Source organism: Rhodamnia argentea, chromosome 4, assembly GCF_020921035.1.
Source record: "Rhodamnia argentea isolate NSW1041297 chromosome 4, ASM2092103v1, whole genome shotgun sequence".
Classification (NCBI taxonomy): Eukaryota; Viridiplantae; Streptophyta; class Magnoliopsida; order Myrtales; family Myrtaceae; genus Rhodamnia; species Rhodamnia argentea.
The window spans coordinates 8,518,042-8,537,905 of record NC_063153.1 but is presented as its reverse complement, the minus strand read 5'-3'; the positions used below and the strand labels follow the sequence as shown (position 1 = coordinate 8,537,905).

The following is a 19,864-nucleotide window of genomic DNA, read 5'->3' as shown; positions in this document are numbered from 1 at the left end:
ATGAGGCGTTCGATTCACTGGGAATCAAGGTGTTTTCTGCGATTTCTTTTAATATCTGGATATAATGTGCTTTTGATGCAATTGATCCTATTTCCAAGTCTCATTAGGTAGAAGTCCCCAATTATTGGCAGGGTTCTGAAGGGACTGACCAAATGAAGGGGAAGAGGAGTTCGGAGGCATATCAATACGACGTGTTCTTGAGTTTCTGTGGCGGCGACACGCGCCAAACTTTCACTAGCAATCTTTACCACGTAATGAAAGGTGCTGGAATCCGCGTTTTCCTTGACAGTGAAGAGCTCAGATATGGTAAAAGCATCAAGGAAGTTTTGAAGGCAGTTGATGAGTCTCAAATCTACGTACCCATCTTCTCTAAGAAATTCGCCTCCCGTTCATGGTGTCTCCGCGAGTTAGCCCGCATGGTAGAATGTCATTCAGAATCAAAAGGGAAAAGAGAGATAATCCCTATTTTCTGTGACGTGAAGACTCAAGATGTGAAGCTCAATACCGATCTGTACGAGAAGGACATACTCGAGCACAGCAAAGACTTCGAGGCCAGAGAACTGGATCGGTGGAGAAGTGCCCTTAAAAAGGTTGGAGGCATAATTGGACCGAAACTTGAAGGAAAAGGGTAAATTTCCTCGACTTGTTATGGTTGACAAGCACAACATTTACATTTCAATGGATGAATGGGGGCATTCATTTAATATTTGCATTAGAAGTTAACGAAAGCTAGATCCTAAACGCGAGAACCCATGGTAGAAAACATGATATGGCTGGTTTTTTTTAAAAGCATAATAAACCGGGCCAAACCCAACCCGGACAAGGCATTTTCCACTTTATGGGGTTAACCCAGTATGACCCCAATAGGTAGGCCTACTTTTTACCTAATCATCTTTTTTAGTTAATCATATTTTCACAATAAGTATTGTAGAAGTCATACAATTTTATGTACTTGTTCCCTCCCACCGTCCCACGGTAATTGCAAGCTTTTGTACAATTACCAACTCGAGTTAAATTGTTGAATCATTAGGAAAAGTGCAATATTAAAAATCATACGGAGACACGGCTTTTTCTAGAAAGAGTGAATGAGGACATGAGGTGCCTGTATGCAAAATATGAACGTTTAAAAGATTTTTACAAAATCCCCTATTATGAAATAGTAGAATTATTGATTTATTCACTTGATATGAAGAAATTGGACATCTATATATGGAAAGAGAAAGTCACTTCAAGATTTGAACCTTTTTTCAATAAATCTGTTTGTAAGATTAGAAAGATTCAAATTTTAAAATTGGAATTCGTGATGGGTAAAATAGAAGTATTGATGCTTTATTACACAGCCTTTTATGGGATGACTCATAAACCTTACATATGTTGGAATCCTATATCATTGATAATCTTTTTCTTTCTTTCTCTCAACCTTCCCTTTATCTGTATACTTTATTTTTATATCATAATCAGAATGAAATACTTCAGAGACAACTAATCGAGGATATTACATGACAGAAAAAAAAAAAAGCAATTAAGATCAAGTAGGAACTCTTTGAGTAATATAATATTATTGACGGAAGTACCGATTTCTTCCAACGGTTCCAATAATGTCATGATGATGAACGTTTCGTCTATATTTTTGAATTGATTAAAAAAGAAAGGGTATGGCTAATATTCTAACTCTTTCTGGCTGAAAAGTGAAAAAACTCACTCGATAAAAAGGTAAAAATCTTTGACCAAAAAAAGAAAAGGTAAAAATAAAAAAATTTCACTTATATAATGTTTCCTTAGCGGAAGAGCTCAATTGATTTGATTTTGTCCTCGCAGTACACTTTGATTGCATGTAATTTACAGATATAAGTATATTTATTACAGTAAAGGCCTAAAAATTCCAAAACATACACTCTAGACTAATGTGCAATGATATCGAAACATACCTCGATGTAAATGTTGGGTGCAAGTATTTTGTTTAACCAAACATACCAGATATGGCTTATTTATGTGGTTTTTATTTTGAGCTGTATATTTGCACTCGAAAAGAGACATTTTTTGTCATCAAGTGAAATATGGCTAAACGACATCTCTGAGAACAAGAAAGTCACATTTTCACAATCAGCTATCTGGTCATATAGCTTCCGTCAATATCTTCCTTAACAATAAGGACCAAGAGCCCAGAATTGAAATAATATATGAAATTGTCTTGGGAACGACATGCCAACTTTATCCTTAATTACTTTTAGTGGTTTATTATTTTTTTTATCAATACTTCAAAAGTTGTCATAAAAAAGTTTTGACGATCACATTTTGAAGGTTCAAGTTTTACATAATTTATATCTATTTAGTATATTTATTTCTAGTAAAATGAATTTAATTGTTTGTAATAACCTCATACTAAAATTAACTGAAATTCTATTAAATAATGTTAAATAAGGATCCAAAGATTTGAAATGCGAATTAATGTTTAAAGTAAGACTATAAGTTGATATTTTAATCTTCCTGTGTACTTACAATAAGCACACTAGCAGAAGGTTGTAAACTGAATTACCATAAGCAATTCTATCTAAAATCAGTCCTATCACTTTAATTTTTTATTTTTATTGAAAATTAAGTTGCTAGAGTTTAGTATGATGTATAATGAGTAAACACCAATTACATACATCTTTAGTTTGTATTTTTACCCAAAATTGTTTCTATGTAATGACGGATTGTATTATTCTCTAGTTAAATACGTCTCTGTTGATAAAGTAACTTTACGATTAAGTGTAATCAAAAATATGCAATGTAATGTATATGAAAGCAGATTTAAATTTTTTAACCAAGTTTTTTTTTTTGGTCCGAAACCAAGTTAGATTCTTATCAGATGTTTTAATTTTCACGTATCTCTATTAAGTAACAAATAGACAAACATGACATAAGATAACTTAGATATATGGTTATAATCTTGTTGCTGTTAATTTTATTTTGTAATCGTGTTGGACTTGTATATTGATTTATCTAATTTGTGGTAAAAGAAATACTGGGGATCTCACTATTTTGAAGTTCTAACTACTCACCATGTGCACCCATGTAAAAAGAACCCGATAATGCTTGAGAGTAAATTATTTAAAAAAAAGATTTATTACGAGTTCTAGAAGATTAATAGAATGCGCATGCGTATTATAATTGGTCCTTGCAAAGCTTTTATTATCCTGGGAAATGCCACATGAATTCGAAATATCATTATTGAGAAAAAAAGTGGGATAAGGCTATTTATTCGGTGAAAGAAGAACAAATAGGGAGAAGTTTATTTGTTTTGGAAAAAGGAGAGCGCTATAGAGAGGCTAGACTTTTATCGAGTTTTTTAGTTATTAAAAAGATTGAGAAGCAAGAAGTATATACTCCAACATAACAATAGCTGAGGTACATTAATATAATTCATACCATTTTCATCTTTCTGTAGTTTATTTTATGTTACTGTTTAGATCCATTAAATGTGATTTTAATTGCATATTATATATATATAAATACACATTTGTTAATTTTAATGATTTTTTAGTGTTTTACAATGTTTACATGGAAAATTCAACCGTTTCAACCGTCTGAAAATAAAAATGATGATGCTCGAAAGCAAAAAAAACATTAACTTATTGTTTGAATAGTTTAGATTTGTATGTAATGTTTTCAGTTTTCTGTGCATTGGTAGGTTACGTGGTTGAGCGAAAAATTGGGTGGAGAGGGGGCAGAGTGTCAAGTGAAAAACGTTTATGGGGAGAGATGGTTATTAGAGGGATATCTTTAACTGTTAAAGTAGTGGCATACTTATGAAGAGCCATATTATTTTTTTTTATCGAAAAATAGCGATAGTTTTAGAGAGGTTATTTTCAGCAATTAACAATACGTCCATCACGGAAGCGCCTCCATATTTGGAAATACCTCAGCCTTATACATACATATATATTATGGATGTCAAAACCGAACTAGAAAACTGAGCCGAATTGGAAATACCCTTGCCTTAGATATTATATATTATGGATGTCAAAACCAAACCGGAAAGCCGAATCGAATTAGAAATACCCTTGCCTTAGACATTATACGTATAAGGTACTTTGATTTCTTAGGGTGCATTGAAGGATGAGAAAAACAAACCAACGAATAGAATTTTCGTACAGATTGATTGAACTTGTAGATTGTTTGGGTTACTTCTCTATTATAATCAAAATTTATATAGAATCACAAGAACGAATAGAAGTTTTACCAGTTGATATCAATTTGGTCAACTCTGATCTAATTGTTTTGAAATGATCCGATTTATGAACTGAGCAAACTTCATGTCTCCCCACTCAATCATAAACCAGATAAGATTAGTCCGGTTCATTTCCATTTTCGTGAAACTATTACCTGAAACTGATCCGGTTGTGTGCCTTATCTACTGAAATTTTACAAACTAAACCCATTTTGTGATTTTCTGTTTGGGCAAAAAGTATGATTTCTTAACTTAGAAATTGAGAAAATGCTCGGGAAAAATACCAAAAAAGTTCTAAAGCTATTATACTTGTGTCAATTCAGTCATAAACATTTCAATTTGGCCAATTTAATCCTAAATCTTTTGACGATTTGCCAATTGAATTTGAAACTTTTCTATTTTGCAAATTTAGTTTTAAACCTATTGACGATCAACCAATTTAGCCCTAGACCTTTTGACGATTGGCCAATTTAGTCATTCCAGCCAATTTTGATCCAAAATTGCAAACGTGATAGTCCGGTAAGTGCCAACTGTCTTATGTGGTACGACTAGCACCGACGTGGTCAACTTTGGCAATAGTTTAATGTTCTGTTCTTTTTTTCCTTTTATTTTTTTTTTCATAACCGTGGGCCGGCTAGGGCCTCTGCGTCCTTGCCCGGTCTTGATAAGGCCCGAGGCTGGCGAGGTTGTCGGCCTATTGTTGAAAAAAAAAAAAGTAAAAAAAAACACAATACGAATATTCCCCAAAATTAAAAGAAATGCAAAATATGTTTACGTTAGCGCCGGCTATGTCATGTAAGAATCACCATCTTTCTTGCTTTGCTTGAGCCAGGGATTTAGAGATAATTATCCAAAAAGTCTTAAATCTATTGTATGGCGGCCTACTTAGTCATAAGCATTTAAATTGTGCTAATTTACATTTTGTCTATTTACCAATTTAGTCCTAAACATTTCAATTATGTTAATTTAATCCAAAATCTTTTGAAGATTTGCTAGTTTAGTCCAAAACCTTTTGATGATTGGTTAACCTTTTGCTAAAATTGACTAAAAATCACTGACGTGGATGCACGATGGTTGTCGGCTATTCTATGTGGCATACCCGATGCTCACGTGGATAATTTTTGAATATTTTAAAAGAAAATCTAAAATTTTCCGTTTTCCTTTTTTTTCTTATTTTCTTTTCCTTTCGCTTGTGGTTGGTTGTTGTCCTCACCAACCCTTGACATTAGCCGGTTGCTGGCAATGGCTGATTACCTACCACAGGCAAAAGGAAAAGAAAAGGAAAAAAAAAAAAAGGAAAAATTCAAATAAATCTAAAAAAATGTAAGAATTGTCCACATCAGCATGGACCATGCCACGTAAGATAGCCAGCAGTCACGTTAGGAATTTTTACAAAAGTTAACCAAAAGGACTACATTGACAAATCGGCAAAAGATTTAGGATTGAATTAACACAATTAATAGATTTAGGACTATGTTGGCAAATCGTCAAAATTGTTAAGGACTAAATTATCATAATTATAATATTTAGGATTGAATCGATCGTTGTACAATAGGTTTAGAACTTTTTGGACAATATTTTTCTTGATCTATGTTTTATCGGAGGATCTAACCTCTATAGCCACGACTATGTAAATATGGCTCGACCCTTTTTGGATTTTATGTCACAGCATTATTTTAGTGAGTCGGTCTAAGCATTCGGGAAACAAAATTACCTTGTCCAGTTTTATGAGTCTCATTCAGTTCATTCCATGAAGAATATCTCCTTCTTATCGGCTCATGCATTGTTAAAACGCCTCAATGTTCGTCAAAATGATGAGTGAAATAATTCCATCAAATTTCAACGTACGTATCTTCTGATTATAATACTTAATTTACTTATTTAACCATATGGTGCCATGGAAGTAAGCCATTATTTATATCCGTTTATTTCTTGCCTTTGACTGAAACAATTTCTTCCTGCTTTGATGCAGCGAAGGAAAAGAAATTGAATCGATTGTTAAAGAGGTTTTGTGTATGCTTGGGAAACATGTGGATGTTCCTGGAGAGTTGGTTGAAGATTATCGTCAGATAAAAGCCATTATAGAAAAATTGGATCTTAATTACGGTGGTGTACGTTTCCTTGGGATACATGGATTAGGTGGTATCGGTAAAACAACGCTTGCAAAGGTCGTGTTCAAGAAGTTAGTTTCTCACTTTGACCGCGTTAGTTTCCTCAACGACATTCGAGAATCATCGCAACATGGTCTTGATGGTCTTGTAGCCTTGCAGAAAAAGTTATTAACAAGTGTTGGTAGTTCTTCGTTGGCTGACCACATTCAGGACACTGGAGGTGGGATGTACTGGATAAAGGCATTTTGCCAAAATAAAAGAGTCCTTATTGTTCTCGACGATTTGGACAAGAAAGAGCAACTTGAAAAGCTAGCTGGAAAATCTGATTGGTTTGGTTCTGGTAGCAGGATCATTATTACCACTCGGGATGAAGGTATCCTAATGACTCAAGTGGAATCATCTAGTGAAGATGGCCAAAATCAACCCGAAGGAATTTTGCGTTATCCAGTTTGTGAAATGGAATTTGATCATGCACTTCAGTTGTTTTATAATCATGCTCTTAGAAGTAACTCTCCCACAAAAGATTACGATGCTCTTTCAAAGGATATTATTCGTAAAGTGGCTATGCTTCCTTTGGCTATCGAAGTGATAGGTTCTTATCTTTATGGGTTGGGCTTTGCCCTGGAGCCACATGATGATAAAATAAAGCTATTGGATGAGACATTGCGGAAGTTAGATGAAGGCCCTTTTGAGGGTGTCCGGAAGGTATTAATGATCAGTTATAAAGGATTGGAAGCCAAGCAAAGAGAAGTATTTCTGGATATTGCTTGCTTTTTCACCAATGAGGACCAAACATATCCCCTTATCATGTGGTACGACTGTAAATACTATCCTGATAGTGCAGTTCGTGTCCTCCGCCTACGGTCCTTGATTAAAATTAGAGAAAATAAGCTTTGGATGCATGACCAAGTTCTAGATCTGGGAAGGTACATCGTCCTTGAAGAATATCCTTGCAAAGAAAATCGTTTCAAATTTAGTAGGGTGTGGACTCATGAGGATGCTGAAGAACTTTTGCAGAGAAAAGAGGTAAAATGGTAGAGTATGTCACATAATTTCCATTTGGAAGGAGTAACTTGTTGAATTTTCTTTCTAATATTGTAGCAAGCTTTGTTTAACTTACCGTTTGCCCTATTGGCGAGAAGCTCTCTGTCAACATTTGGGTCAAAAATGTCTTGTATATTGGTGGAGCGAGACCAAATAGATTGCCTAATAGTTAGCTTTCTTTTCTAGGTTCTATAGAATGGAAAATAGTTTTGGGGAAATTCTGATACAACAATGCGCCCGTTCACGTGCTATCCGATTGGACTTTTTAAATTACTTTCGAACACAATTATCGTATTAACAGAAAAATTGAGAACATTGGAATTGATTTGCTAATTATATTTCTTGAAGAATAGAAAACAGGAAATGGAGAAATAATTTAGAAGATATCTTAAAATGGAAGCTGAAAATTTTCGTTAATGGTGTGAACGAAAACATAGAATTCTACTTGCTGGGAAAAGGCGTGTACCATGGTAGGTTCCCTGTTGGAAAAATTGTCTACCAGTGTTCATATGCTTCCTTTCTTTATGGCTCTGTAAGCGTGTTACATGTTGTGCACTCAGTTAATCTCTAGTTTCTGTTGGTAGAGAAATGAACATGTACAAGCACTAAGCCTGACTTCCGGCGGGAGCAGCCACAACTTTGCAGCTGAAGAATTAGTTGCTTTACCGAAACTAAGGTTCCTTCAAGCGAAAGGCTTGGATATTTCCGGTGACTTCGAGAATCTTCTGTCGATGCTGAGATGGCTTTCTTGGCAGACATGTCGAACAACTTTCCAGGCAAAAAACTTTCATTTTAGTAGATTGATTGTGCTCAACCTTTCGGATAGCAATATTGAAGATGGCTGGGCTGGGTGGAGCCAAATGAAGGTATGATATGTCTTATTCTATGTAGTTTTTTTTTTTTTTCTATCATTGGTGATGATAGAAGGAAGATATATATTTCACTTCTTTGTACCGTTTCCTCATACAGATGACGTAATGTTTGCATGCACTCCCCAACTCATCTGAGTATAGAATACATTTTGCATGAGTATCAAAGCAAAACGCAATCATGTCCCAAGTTGCTTAGGCTTTGGAATTGGTGGTTTCCAGTAAATGATTTGAATGGCTGTAAAGTTTGAGTCAAGTTTCGTAGTATAAAAGTCAGTTGGAATAAAGTTTGAGATTGGCAACACTCCACTTGAATGGCGTAAAGGATCACGGGTTAATTTGGAATAGCCAAGTTGATGATTTGAATCGAGGCGTGCTTGAACTTCATAATACTTGATTCGAGGGGCTCACTAGCCTAATTTAATGGGTAAGTATTTCTTTATAATTGCATTAATGAACTGTAAAATAAATGAAAATGATATTACTTACTTTTTTATGTAACTCGACTTAATGAGCGAAGGCTCGAGCTTTCCATTGAATCTAATTTTTAACTAAAGTACCAAATCAAGTCTCATGGAAATCTATAATTCAGTTCAGGGTAGAGACCAAATGTAATGGAGTTCCTTCTGGCATTACAATTTTAACCAATTCTTGGGCTGCAAAAATTGTGCGAAATCAACTCAGCTCGATTAGAAATTTGAATCCTTGTTATTTTCTTCCCCTGTCAAAGGACCTGCCCACTAACAGTTGCCATGAGTCACCTCTTGCAAACCCTTCCTTCCACCTCAGATTCTTTCTGAAAGTTTTCAACTTAAAATGGATTGTCGTATTCATCAATGCCGAAATAGATTTTCAATTATTGACTTATGAATAGTTAGCTGTTAATAACACTATCATATATGCTGATGCTTCTCATTCCCTTTTTTACTTCAACTCTTTTCTGCAGATGGATAAATTGAAAGTTCTAGATTTGACAGGTTGCATGCGCTTAACAAGGACACCTGACCTCTCGAACTTCACGTCTTTGGAGACGTTGATTCTAGCTTGGTGTGTCAACTTAACCACAATTGACCGCTCCATTGGTAAGCTAAAACTCCTAGAAACTTTCAATATCAACCGATGCAGGGCTCTTCATGGGTTGCCTCTGGAATTCGGCTCTTTACAATCTTTGACGGAGATTATCATGCCCCAAAATTATCAACCCTTCACACTTCCGGAGACATTTGGCAATTTGCATTCTTTGTCGAGTTTAATATTGGACGAGCACCCTGGAATCCGCCAACTTCCAGACTATTGGAAAGTTGGTGAAAGTCCAACGTTTATCTTTATGCGAGTGTGTGGGCATAAAGAAGCTTCCAAGCTCTATTGGAGAAATGGAAATGTTGGCTGAGTTGGATTTATCGAAGTCAGGAATAGATAAACTGCCTGAGTCCATTGGATCTCTAAAGAAACTGAAAGTGATCAGGGTAAGTTATACAAGGATAACAGAGTTTCCTCATACTATCGGAGACATGGAAATGCTTGAAGAATTACATGCCAAGAAGTGTTGGAAACTGACAGATGTAAATCTAGAGAAAATTGAGAAGCTATCCAATTTGAGGATATTGGACATATCATTTACTGGTGTATCTAAATTTCCCATGGTGCTAGGTTGTCTCTCTCGTCTCGAAACACTTGAAATGAGTTCAAGTGACCGACAAGAAGTACCAGATCTTCCCTCAAGTTTGACACACCTTCACATGCAAGCACCTCACTTCCCATCAATGTCCAAGCTCTCAACCCTCGTCAATTTAGATTATTTGGAATTATCTATAGTAACTGGTTCAATGGAGGAGCCTAACATAGCTTGGACGAACGATTCCCCAGAAGAGCAACCGATCCATTCGCTTCCATCGAGTTTGTCAACCATGACATGTAGGGGCATCAATCTACTACCAGCTTTTTCCAACTTAGAAAAACTGTTGGAACTGCCTATAATTGAATATCCAATGCCATGCTTCTCCATCTCTCAGGACCTGACACATTTGAAAACATTGAAACTAAGAAAATGTCAAGCGCTGGAGGAAATACGTGGTCTGCCACTCTTGAAGAATCTGCGGTGCTTGGATCTGAATCGGTTGGAAAGTCTGGTTGAGATTAATGGTTTGTTGGAACTGAAATCGTTGGAGCACTTCCGTGTTGCCCATTGTCATAAGGTAGAGAGGTTACCCGACTTATCAAAGTTAGATAAGCTACGGCACATTGAGATAGAAGCTTGTCCAAACATAAGTGAGGTCGTGGGTTTCAAGGGCACAGAAAGCTTGAAGTTAGATAATCGTGGTTGCCTTGTCCTGGAACGATTGCTGGATGACCCAGGGTCACCATGGCTTTTTCACAGAATACCTACGTACGACGTGTTCTTCAGTTTTAGGGGACCGGACACCCGTAATAGCATTGTCACGATCCTTTACAAGAACCTTCTTCGTAACAATATTCTGGTTTATAGGGATTATGAGGGGCTGCCCCTTGGTGAAGGACTCCCCAGAGAGGTTCTACTAGCACTCGACGACTCCCATATCTACATACCCTTCTTATCTAAAAGCTATGCTTCTAGTCAATGGTGTCTCAATGAGCTTGCTCGCATGGTAGAATGCACGAAGTCAGGCGAAAAGAGAAGAATCCTGCCTATTTTCTACGACGTGGAGAAGGCTGATGTTAAACTTGAAAACGATTTATACAAAGATGCCCTAAATTACCACAGGATGAGATACGACGACAACAAAGTGGAGGGATGGGAAAAGGCTCTTAGATATGTCGGGGACATGGAGGGGTACGACCTGAAAAGTAACAGGTAATGCTGCTTCTTATTAATTGCATTTTATCTTCTAAATTAAGAGCTAACGAGTCATTCAATTCAACATTATCACCAAAGAATTTCAAGGTCACTGCAATGTAAACTTTTGCGCAAAAATACTCGAGTACACTCAAACTAGATTCTCACCGCTATGTTTGGAAGAGCTTTTAAGGTGGGTGAAGAAATCTGAGGTGGAGAAATTATATTCTTTGTTGACGTTTAGGATACTACTAAGGTATAGGGAAATAAATGGAAGCCATTTTTATTTTGTCTATTCCAAGTTTTTTTTTAATTTTTGGTATGAAGGAGAAAAAAAAAAAAGGTTCTTCTATGGAATACAGAGTCTTCTCGAGATTTCACCTAGACCCCGCTCCCCTAATTTGCTCATCTCAGAATTCAAGTTCTGTTGAGGCCGACATATCATTTCATAAATCTGGTGTAGCTTTAGATCAATTAGGTTGTTGATATCCTCTTATCGCATGCTTGAACAAAACGAACTTCTCCTTTCGACATGCATTGCCACAGCCTCCAAAAAGTAATTGACTTGGTCACTGAAGAGGTTTCGAGAGAGCTGTTAGATGCCCACGTGAGGAGGCCTCCAGCAGTTGAAGATTAGTGGCTGCTGCAAGGAAGCTGCAGGAATATCAAGGGCGAGCCGACCTCAAAACTAATGGGTAATTGCTTTCATTTCGATCAATTATGACAAGATAAGTCATTCAGTTGATTTAAGCACCACATAGAATTTTAAAGTCACTACAGTGCAGCCTTATTCATCCAAATAGCCGCACGCTCAAGCAAGTATTTATTCTTCAGAACAATTTTAAGATCTTTAAGTTAACGAAGAGGATTTCTAAAATTTACACGGGCTTTCTACTTGCTTGAAGGCCAAATCCGAAAGTACTGCATGGACTTATATCCACGAGACAAAAATATCCCCACTTCCCAAATGGCCGAAGGGATGAAAAAAATCAACCTTGAAGTTTTCCACCCATTCAAATTCATGAATTCGCTCCGAATAGTCTCTTTGGAACACTAATTTCTCGGTTTGGCGCAAAAAGAATTCTATCAACAACCCCGACTTTCTCAATCTCGGTTTCTTTCTGTCTCTCCTCAAGGAAAGAGACGGGTCATTGATTTCAAAATTTTAAAAAACGCTGTCGTTATTGATTGGTGAGAAACAACTTTGTTTGGTCTCACTGACATATGCCTACCTGACATGTCTATTGTAATCATCCGGACCATTAGCCACGTTAAATGCGACATTAATTTGCATGGATGAAAAATTTGATTGTGGACACTTTTATCGACTATGGTAATGGTTCGTGCGCTTTTGGGTCCTTTCAGAAGCGGAGATATTTTTGTCCTCCAAATGAACGTTTATGTCTTCTTCTTCTTTTATATAGAAAATGTTTAGATTTGCCCCAGTTTAAATGTTGATGTGAAGAAAATGCTTAAAGATAAAGGAGCACCTCTTTTCATCATATGTTAAATTTATACTATCGATTATTTTCTTCAGATTAGCCCGAAAAATAGCTTCAAAGAATATGCCCTGAATCCTCAATATCTTGCTTAGAACCTGCGTCTAATACACGAAATTATTTATTTATTTTTTTAGATGGACATGCTATTTTCATATAGATCCCTGAATTTCAAATGTTGTTTACAAGATTATATCCTCGAGTTTGGTCGGTGGATCCAATTTCATTCATTCCGTCAAGAATCACTACTTCACATTGGTTCCTGAATTCTCAAGCATCTTAATTTTTTTCCTATGAGCAGTATTTGATGATAATTTGTTATAGCTGTAGATTGATGGGTGCTAAACTTTGGTAGAGTCATTAAACTCTTAAGTTTTCATTTACATTATGTTCTCAGAAGTAGATCCCTATCGGTTACATATCAGAAGAAATTTTGGGGTCGAACAAAATTGCATGGCGGTATCTTCACGGTCTACTTTTTTCATCGTTTCGTTTCTTTTGTGTATCGAGCTAAAGATTTTCAGGTCACCATTGTCTGAGACATGAAAGCAACTATTACATTGTCATTTTGATGTCCTGTTACTTTCTATCTGTCCGACAAAATGACTGTCCTGTGCATCGTCTTTGCAGCGGTGCTGGGAGATTGAGGAGTTTGAAACGTCAGTGTTCACCTTGGTGCTGTGCAACGAAACAAAGGAGCTTACATTCCAAGTAATAAACTTCTGTAGGACGGTGTTATTTATGTTTGTTGGATCTAGAAGTTTCATTGAGAGATGAAACTAATTTTGATTCTGATGATTGGTAGTATTTTTTTTTTTTTTTTGAAAGATTAGCTTGAAGTGTGAACAAAATTATTCATGTGCATGAACTAGGAAGTCATTGAACCTCCATTTTGAGGGGGAGATGGATCCAAACCCTAATCTAGTTTTGGTTCCTCCCTCTCTCTCTCTCTCTCTCTGGTTTTTTTTTTTTTTTAGTGCTCTCTGGGGCTTTAACGAATCTTGTATTTGAGTCGCGGATTCAATGGCGTTTTGGTGTAACTAAGTGAGAAGCTAAGTCCCACTAAACGGCACTAATGCCAGAGACGGAACGACAACAGCACTAACATGGGGACGCCCTTTCCGGCACGTACGAGGCCGCGAGGCTGCTGGGCTGCGGCGCTTTCGCCAAAGTGCACCACACTCACGACCTCCACACGGGGCAGCGGGTGGTACTCAAGGTCATCCATGTTGAGAGTACCTCCCACATTTTGAAGATTACAGATTTATATTTGGTTTATCGTGAGTCTTAACACATTCAGTCAAAGTGTTTTTCTACGGGAGTTACTCTTCAAGAGAAGGTTATCAAGACTTCGTTCGTCTCGCAAGAAATGAAATATTTCTGAAAAATGATAATATTTTTCAGTGTTCGGCTGAAGTCTGAAAATGACATAAAAAATAATTCTCCCCGTTTAGTATGGAGATTTTCCTCAATGCACTCATTTGCATGAATTTTACTTTTATTTTTAAATTTTTCTTTTTCTTTTTTATATTTTTTTCTCATATTCTATATATATATATATATATATATATGTGTTTTTCTATTTTTTTTTTAAATTCCTCTCTTTTTCGGCTAGTCGCTATCCAAATATGTCAATATCAGGTGAGATTATCTCGTCCATCTCAGATTGCCCTAAGAGAAAATTATTGCCTGATGACATGGACAGGCATGATAATCAGCTCATAGTCCGCAGCTAAAAGCATAGAAAACTTGTAAACAAACACACCAGATAATTCATAGTAATTACCAAACCCACTTTTGTTTTAGCCTCTTATTTTACTCGAACGGCCAATGATTCAATCTGTATTAGCGCACCTTGTAGACTTGGTTTTGAGGTGTCCAGATTGTTTCTTTCTCTGCACTCCAACTTGACTGCTGATGTTTACATTTCCTGATCAACAATCGCATGACTAATTAATTAATGTTCGCATGACTAGTTAATTTTATATGCATATATACCTGCTGATGTTTACATTTCCTAGTCAGCAATTGCACGACTAGTTAATTTTATATGTGTGTGTTGTTTGAAAAATATAAAATTGATTGTTGAATATTTGAGCATGTTGGTTAAAACCCCATGCCTTGTTTTATGGTGGGTGTCAGAGGAAGAGCAAAAGAGAACCGACTGAGCGCGATTCATGGTAGGCGTTTGAAGAAAAATGAAGACCAAAGGGAACCACAAGCCTTCTGATTGCTATCCGTGCATTTAGTTTTGTGCCAAAAAATTTCTATTCTTGTTTCAACTTTGTGGACTTTTGTGTTTTTTTCTGGACTTTAGTGCTGAGAAGATTTCACGCATGTCCTCGTTAAATGTAGCCTTTGACAAATGTGTCTTCATCAAATGTACTTCATGTGTTGGACTTTATAGAAAGACTAGAGGGTGAGTCTTGTAACAGGCATCCATCAGAAAGCATTCCAATAAGAGATCTTCTCCCTCAGATCTTTATTTTGTGCCATTGTTCTAGATTTCTAAAGTTACTATTGTTGTTTTGGTTCCAACATTTGGTTTCAGAGCTAGAAATGGCATCCACTAGTTCCGTTCAATTGCAGCTTTCAAATTTGAACGGACAAAATTTCAACAACTAGTCCGTCCAGATGAAGGTTCTTTTCAATCCCAAAATTTGTGGAATCTGGTTGAAAATAGCTACAACGAAGAGGCTGATGCCGAAGTGTTAAATATGTCTTGACTTTTATGTACCCGGTCCGGTTTATCACCCGACCCGACATATTTTTGTGTGGCCCAAAAAGTGGAGGAAAAATTGAGATTTAGTTCGTGATGCGGAGAGTTGGGCCGATAGGCCCAACTCAGAAAAAATTTTGGGCTCTATTTTATACTGCGACTACGGTTTCTTTTTGATTGATATTGAGAATTTTCCTTATGTAAGAGACGAGTGAGCCGTGTGCTTTTGTTCGATCTATAAGACCGACTTCTGTAATCTGTACTCTCTTTGATCATAGTGGAATTTCGTTTTGCCTCGCCCGTGGACGTAGATCACCTTGATCGAACCACATAAATCCTTGTGTTCTGTGTTCATTTTCGCATTTGTTTTCAACACGAAGCATTCAAGGTTTTAAGAAAGGAGGAGAAAGAATCTTTGGTGGAGTCCCGAAAGAAATATCAGAAAGCATCGTATGCGATCATTCAAGTCATGGAGAAAACGATATTTGAAAAAGTATCGAATGCGGAGACCGCAAAAATAGCCTAGGATACTTTACAAAAATCCTACAAAGGTGACGATCGTGTCCGACGGGTGCAGCTGTAAACACTTCAAGGTGATTTCAAGTCTTTACGCATGAATGAGTCCAAATCAACCTCGGTGTATTTTGATCGTGTACAAACCATCGTTAACCAATTGAGGATTAATGGTGAAGAACTCTACGGTGTACGTGTCGAAGAAAAAATCTTGAGGTCCGAAAGATATGACTACATCGTCACAACGATTGAGGAAAGGCAAGATGCGTCAACCTTAACGTTGGAGCGGGTGATGGGTTCATTTTTCTCACATGAGCAAAGAATTAATAAAAAATCTATTGATTCAACTCCCGGGCAAGCATTGCAAAGTCGGGTCTCTCCATCAAGTAGAGGAGGCTATCAAGGTGGTCAAGGTCGCAGAGGAGCTCGAGGTAGAGGTGGAAATTCAAATTTCACCAAAAAATTTAAAACACGTGACAAATCAGAAGTCAAGTGTTTTGAGAGCAACATGTTCGAACATTACAAATCCAATTCTAGGTAAATACAACGTACAAGCAAGCGGAGCAAGCACATGCCAACGATGCAGAAATACATGGTGCTAGCATGTAAGAAGGATGACTCGAGCATTGTAGACACCAACATATGGTACCTGGATACTGGTTGCAACAATCATATGTCTGTCCGGAAGGAACTATTCTTGCAGTGGGATGAGACGAGCTATGGTGAAGTTAACTTCAGGAATAAATCAAAAATTCCCCTGATGGGCAAAGGTAACATTAATATCAAGTCAAAAGATGGTACTAATGTTGCTATTGCAGATGTTTACTTTGGGCGCGGACTTTTTTGAAATTTGCTAATTATTGGGCAACTTCCAAAAATGGCCACAAAGTTCACATTGAAAATAGAGTTTGCACCATCGGAGGTGTCAACAATAAATTGATCACGATGGTATAGATGATGAAGAACCATATGCTCCCCATGCCTCTTCCGACAAAGAATCTCTTGGGTTTTCAAGCGATGATGAAAGACAACAACTGGTTGTGGCATCTTCAATTCGGGCATCTAATTTTTTGTGGACTAAAACTATTGGTCCAAAAAAAGATGGTGACCGAGAGTCCTTTAATTGATTGTCCAAATCGTCCATACGAAGGATGTCTCGTTAGAAAACAACATCGAGAATCATTTCCAGTTGGGAAAGCCAGAAAAGCAAAGCAACCTTTAGAGCTAGCACATACCGATATATGTGGCCCTGTTGAGGTTGAATCATTCGGACAAAAAGAGCACACGCTAATAATTGTGGATGATTTTACTAGAAAAGCTTGAGTATATTTCTTGAGAAAAAAATCTAAAACATTTGGCAAGTTCAAAGAATTTAAAGTCTATGCTGAAAAACATAGTGGCTTTAATCTGAAGATGTTGAGATCGGATAGAGGGGGAGAATTTACCTCAAATGGATTTGATAAATACTATAAAATTCTTGGAATAAAACGTCAGCAGATTGACAGCTATATGCCTCGGCAAAACAGTATAGCATAAAGAAAGAATAGGATAATTTTTTAAATGGCAAGAAGTATGCTAAAACCTAAAAATTTTCCCGAGAAGTTTTGGGCAGAAGCTGTCGCATGTATTGTATTTGTACTAAACAAGTGTCCAACAATGAGTTCTTGGAAGAATCCCAGGATAGGCTAGAAGCGGTAACAAGCCAAATGTTTCGGTCCTACGAGTATTTGGATGCGTGGCATATCCCCATATATTGGATGAATGAAAAAAGAAGTTGGATGACAAAAGCGAGAAGTGCATCTTCATTGGCTACAGTGACACAACTAAAGGTTATAAGGTGTACAACCCCGTTAATGAAAAGGTAATCATCGGCGGGGATGTCCAGTTTTTTGAAGATGCAGCCTGGGACCCGAACCAAAAGGGTGACCAGCAAAGCATCACCATCAAAGATGAACCATTGGAGAGAGAAATAGAAAAACCTCCATCAACTTCGACTAGTGGTACATCTTCACCAACAGCAGCTTCAAAACCACCACCACGTCGTTCACAACGACTAAGGGAGAAGCTAGCAAAATTTAGGGATTATGTTGTCATAAGAGAAGGTGACAGTGATAGTGACGGAATCACCGATGAAATGCACTTTTGTTTATTTGCTGAATGTGACCCCGTAACCTATGATGAAGCAAATGTAGATGAAAAGTGGATCCAAGCAACGGATGAAGAAATTCAGTCCATTGAGAAGAATGAATCATTGGTTCTAACTTCTTTATCACCTGGTAAGAAACTCATTGGTGTCAAGTAGATGTACCAGACAAAGAATAAACCCGATGGTCAAGTGGACCGTTACAAAGCTAGATTGGCTATAAAGGGCTACAAGCAAAAGCCAAGTATTGATTACTTTAAAGTATTTGCACCGGTGACTCGAATGGATACCATTCGGACGATCTTAGCACTTGCAGTTCAAAACTGTTGGATAAGCAATCAAATAGATGTCCAATCAGCATTCCTTAATGAAGTTCTTGAAGAGGAAGTCTACATGGAGCAACCATAGCGTTATGAGAAGAAAGGGCATGAAAATCAAGTTTATAAGCCGAAAAAGGCATTGTATGAGTTAAAACAGGCATCTCATGCTTGGTACACGCAGATCAACACGTACCTGTTAAAGGATGATTTTCAAAAGTGTCCGTATGAGCATACACTGTATATCAAGTCAAATAGTAACGGTGACATCATAATTGTGCGCCTTTATGTTGATGACTTGATATTTACAAGAAGCTGTGAAAAAATATTTGCTGGATTCGGGGTGGCTATGACCAGCCCGTTTGAGATGACAGATTTGGGATTGATGTCCTATTTTCTTGGCCTTGAAGTGACGCAAGCACATGATGGCACATTTATTTCATAGCATAAATATACAAATGATATTTGAAGCAATTAAAAATGGAATTGCTCAAACCAATTCGGACTCCCGTAGTAGAACCGTTGGAACCGAAGAAAGACAGAATCGGTGAACCGATAAATCCCACTTATTTCAAAAGCATCGTTGGTAGTTTTATTTCAAAAACATTGTTGGTGGTTTGAGATATTTAGCTTATATGAGACCAAATATTACTTATGGCGTGGGAATTATTAGCACGTTTTTGGAAAAACCATACCAATCACATTTGCATATAGCAAAAAGAATTTTACGGTAAGTCAGTAGAACTCATGACCATGGAATTCTATATTTTTGTACTAACAATTTTAGTTTAGTAGGGTACACAAAGAGTGATACTGAGACTCGGAAGAGTACTTCAGGATATGCTTTCTCTCTTGGATAAGGAGTAATTTATTGGTCTTCGAAAAAATGGCAAGTCGTTGCACTCTCGACAACCAAAGCAAGATACACGGCATTAGCGGCTTGTCAAGCGATATGGCTTCGTAGGATGCTGTATGAATTAAGGCATGAACAAACAGGTCCTACTAAAATGATGTATGATAATAAGTCAGCTAGCCAAGAATCTAGTTTTTCATGGCAGGAATAAACACATCGACATCAAGTACAACTACATTCATGAGCGAGTCAAAGATGATGAAATTGAGCTTGATTTCTGCAAATCAGAAGATCAAATTGCAAATATTTTCTCGAAACCATCAAAGGGGATTCATTCAAAAAATTAAAGATGATGCTCGGTGTTGTTAAATTCAAAAATCAATTTTAAAGGAGGTTGTTTAAAAAATATAAAATTGATTGTTGAATATTTGAGCACATTGGTTAAGACCCATGCCTTGATTTATGGTGGGTGTCAGAAGAAGAATAAAAACAAAAGCGCGATTCATGATAGGCGTTTGAAGAAAAATGAAGACCAAACGGAACCACAAGCCTCTTGATTGCTATGCGTGCATTTAGTTTTGTGTCAAAAGATTTCTAATCATGTTTCAACTTTGTGGACTTTTGTCTTTTATTTCTGGACTTTAGTGCTGAGAAGATTTCACGCATGTCCTCATTAAATGTAGCCTTTCAAAAATGTGTATTCATCAAATGTACTTCATATGTTGAACTTTATATAAAGACTAGAGGGTGAGTATTGGAATAGGCATCCAT

The 19,864-nt window shown here is 36.9% G+C and overlaps 2 protein-coding genes and 1 pseudogene across 4 annotated transcripts in view; all 3 read left to right on the top strand.

Moving 5' to 3' along the window:
• The window catches only part of LOC115736125 (disease resistance protein L6-like), a 49,256-nt gene that overhangs the window by 15,313 nt on the left and 14,079 nt on the right, over positions 1-19,864 (top strand). Inside the window, exon 7 of one of the 3 annotated variants that reach the window (XR_007198120.1) lies at positions 11,596-11,849. The exons of the other annotated variants lie outside the window; for them this stretch is intronic. The gene's annotated coding sequence lies outside the window, so the exon portion shown is untranslated. Of the gene's footprint in view, positions 1-11,595; positions 11,850-19,864 lie in introns of those variants that run through there. 3 annotated transcript variants of the gene reach the window in all.
• LOC115736129 overlaps positions 1-19,864 on the top strand; it is a 49,052-nt pseudogene that overhangs the window by 15,296 nt on the left and 13,892 nt on the right.
• On the top strand, positions 182-10,435 carry LOC115736130 (disease resistance protein L6-like). The gene is made up of 4 exons (XM_030667653.2): positions 182-628; positions 6,186-7,350; positions 7,953-8,234; positions 9,184-10,435. The coding sequence occupies exons 1-4, from the start codon at positions 255-257 to the stop codon at positions 9,625-9,627; spliced, it is 2,265 nt and encodes a 754-aa protein (XP_030523513.1). The 5' UTR covers positions 182-254; the 3' UTR covers positions 9,628-10,435.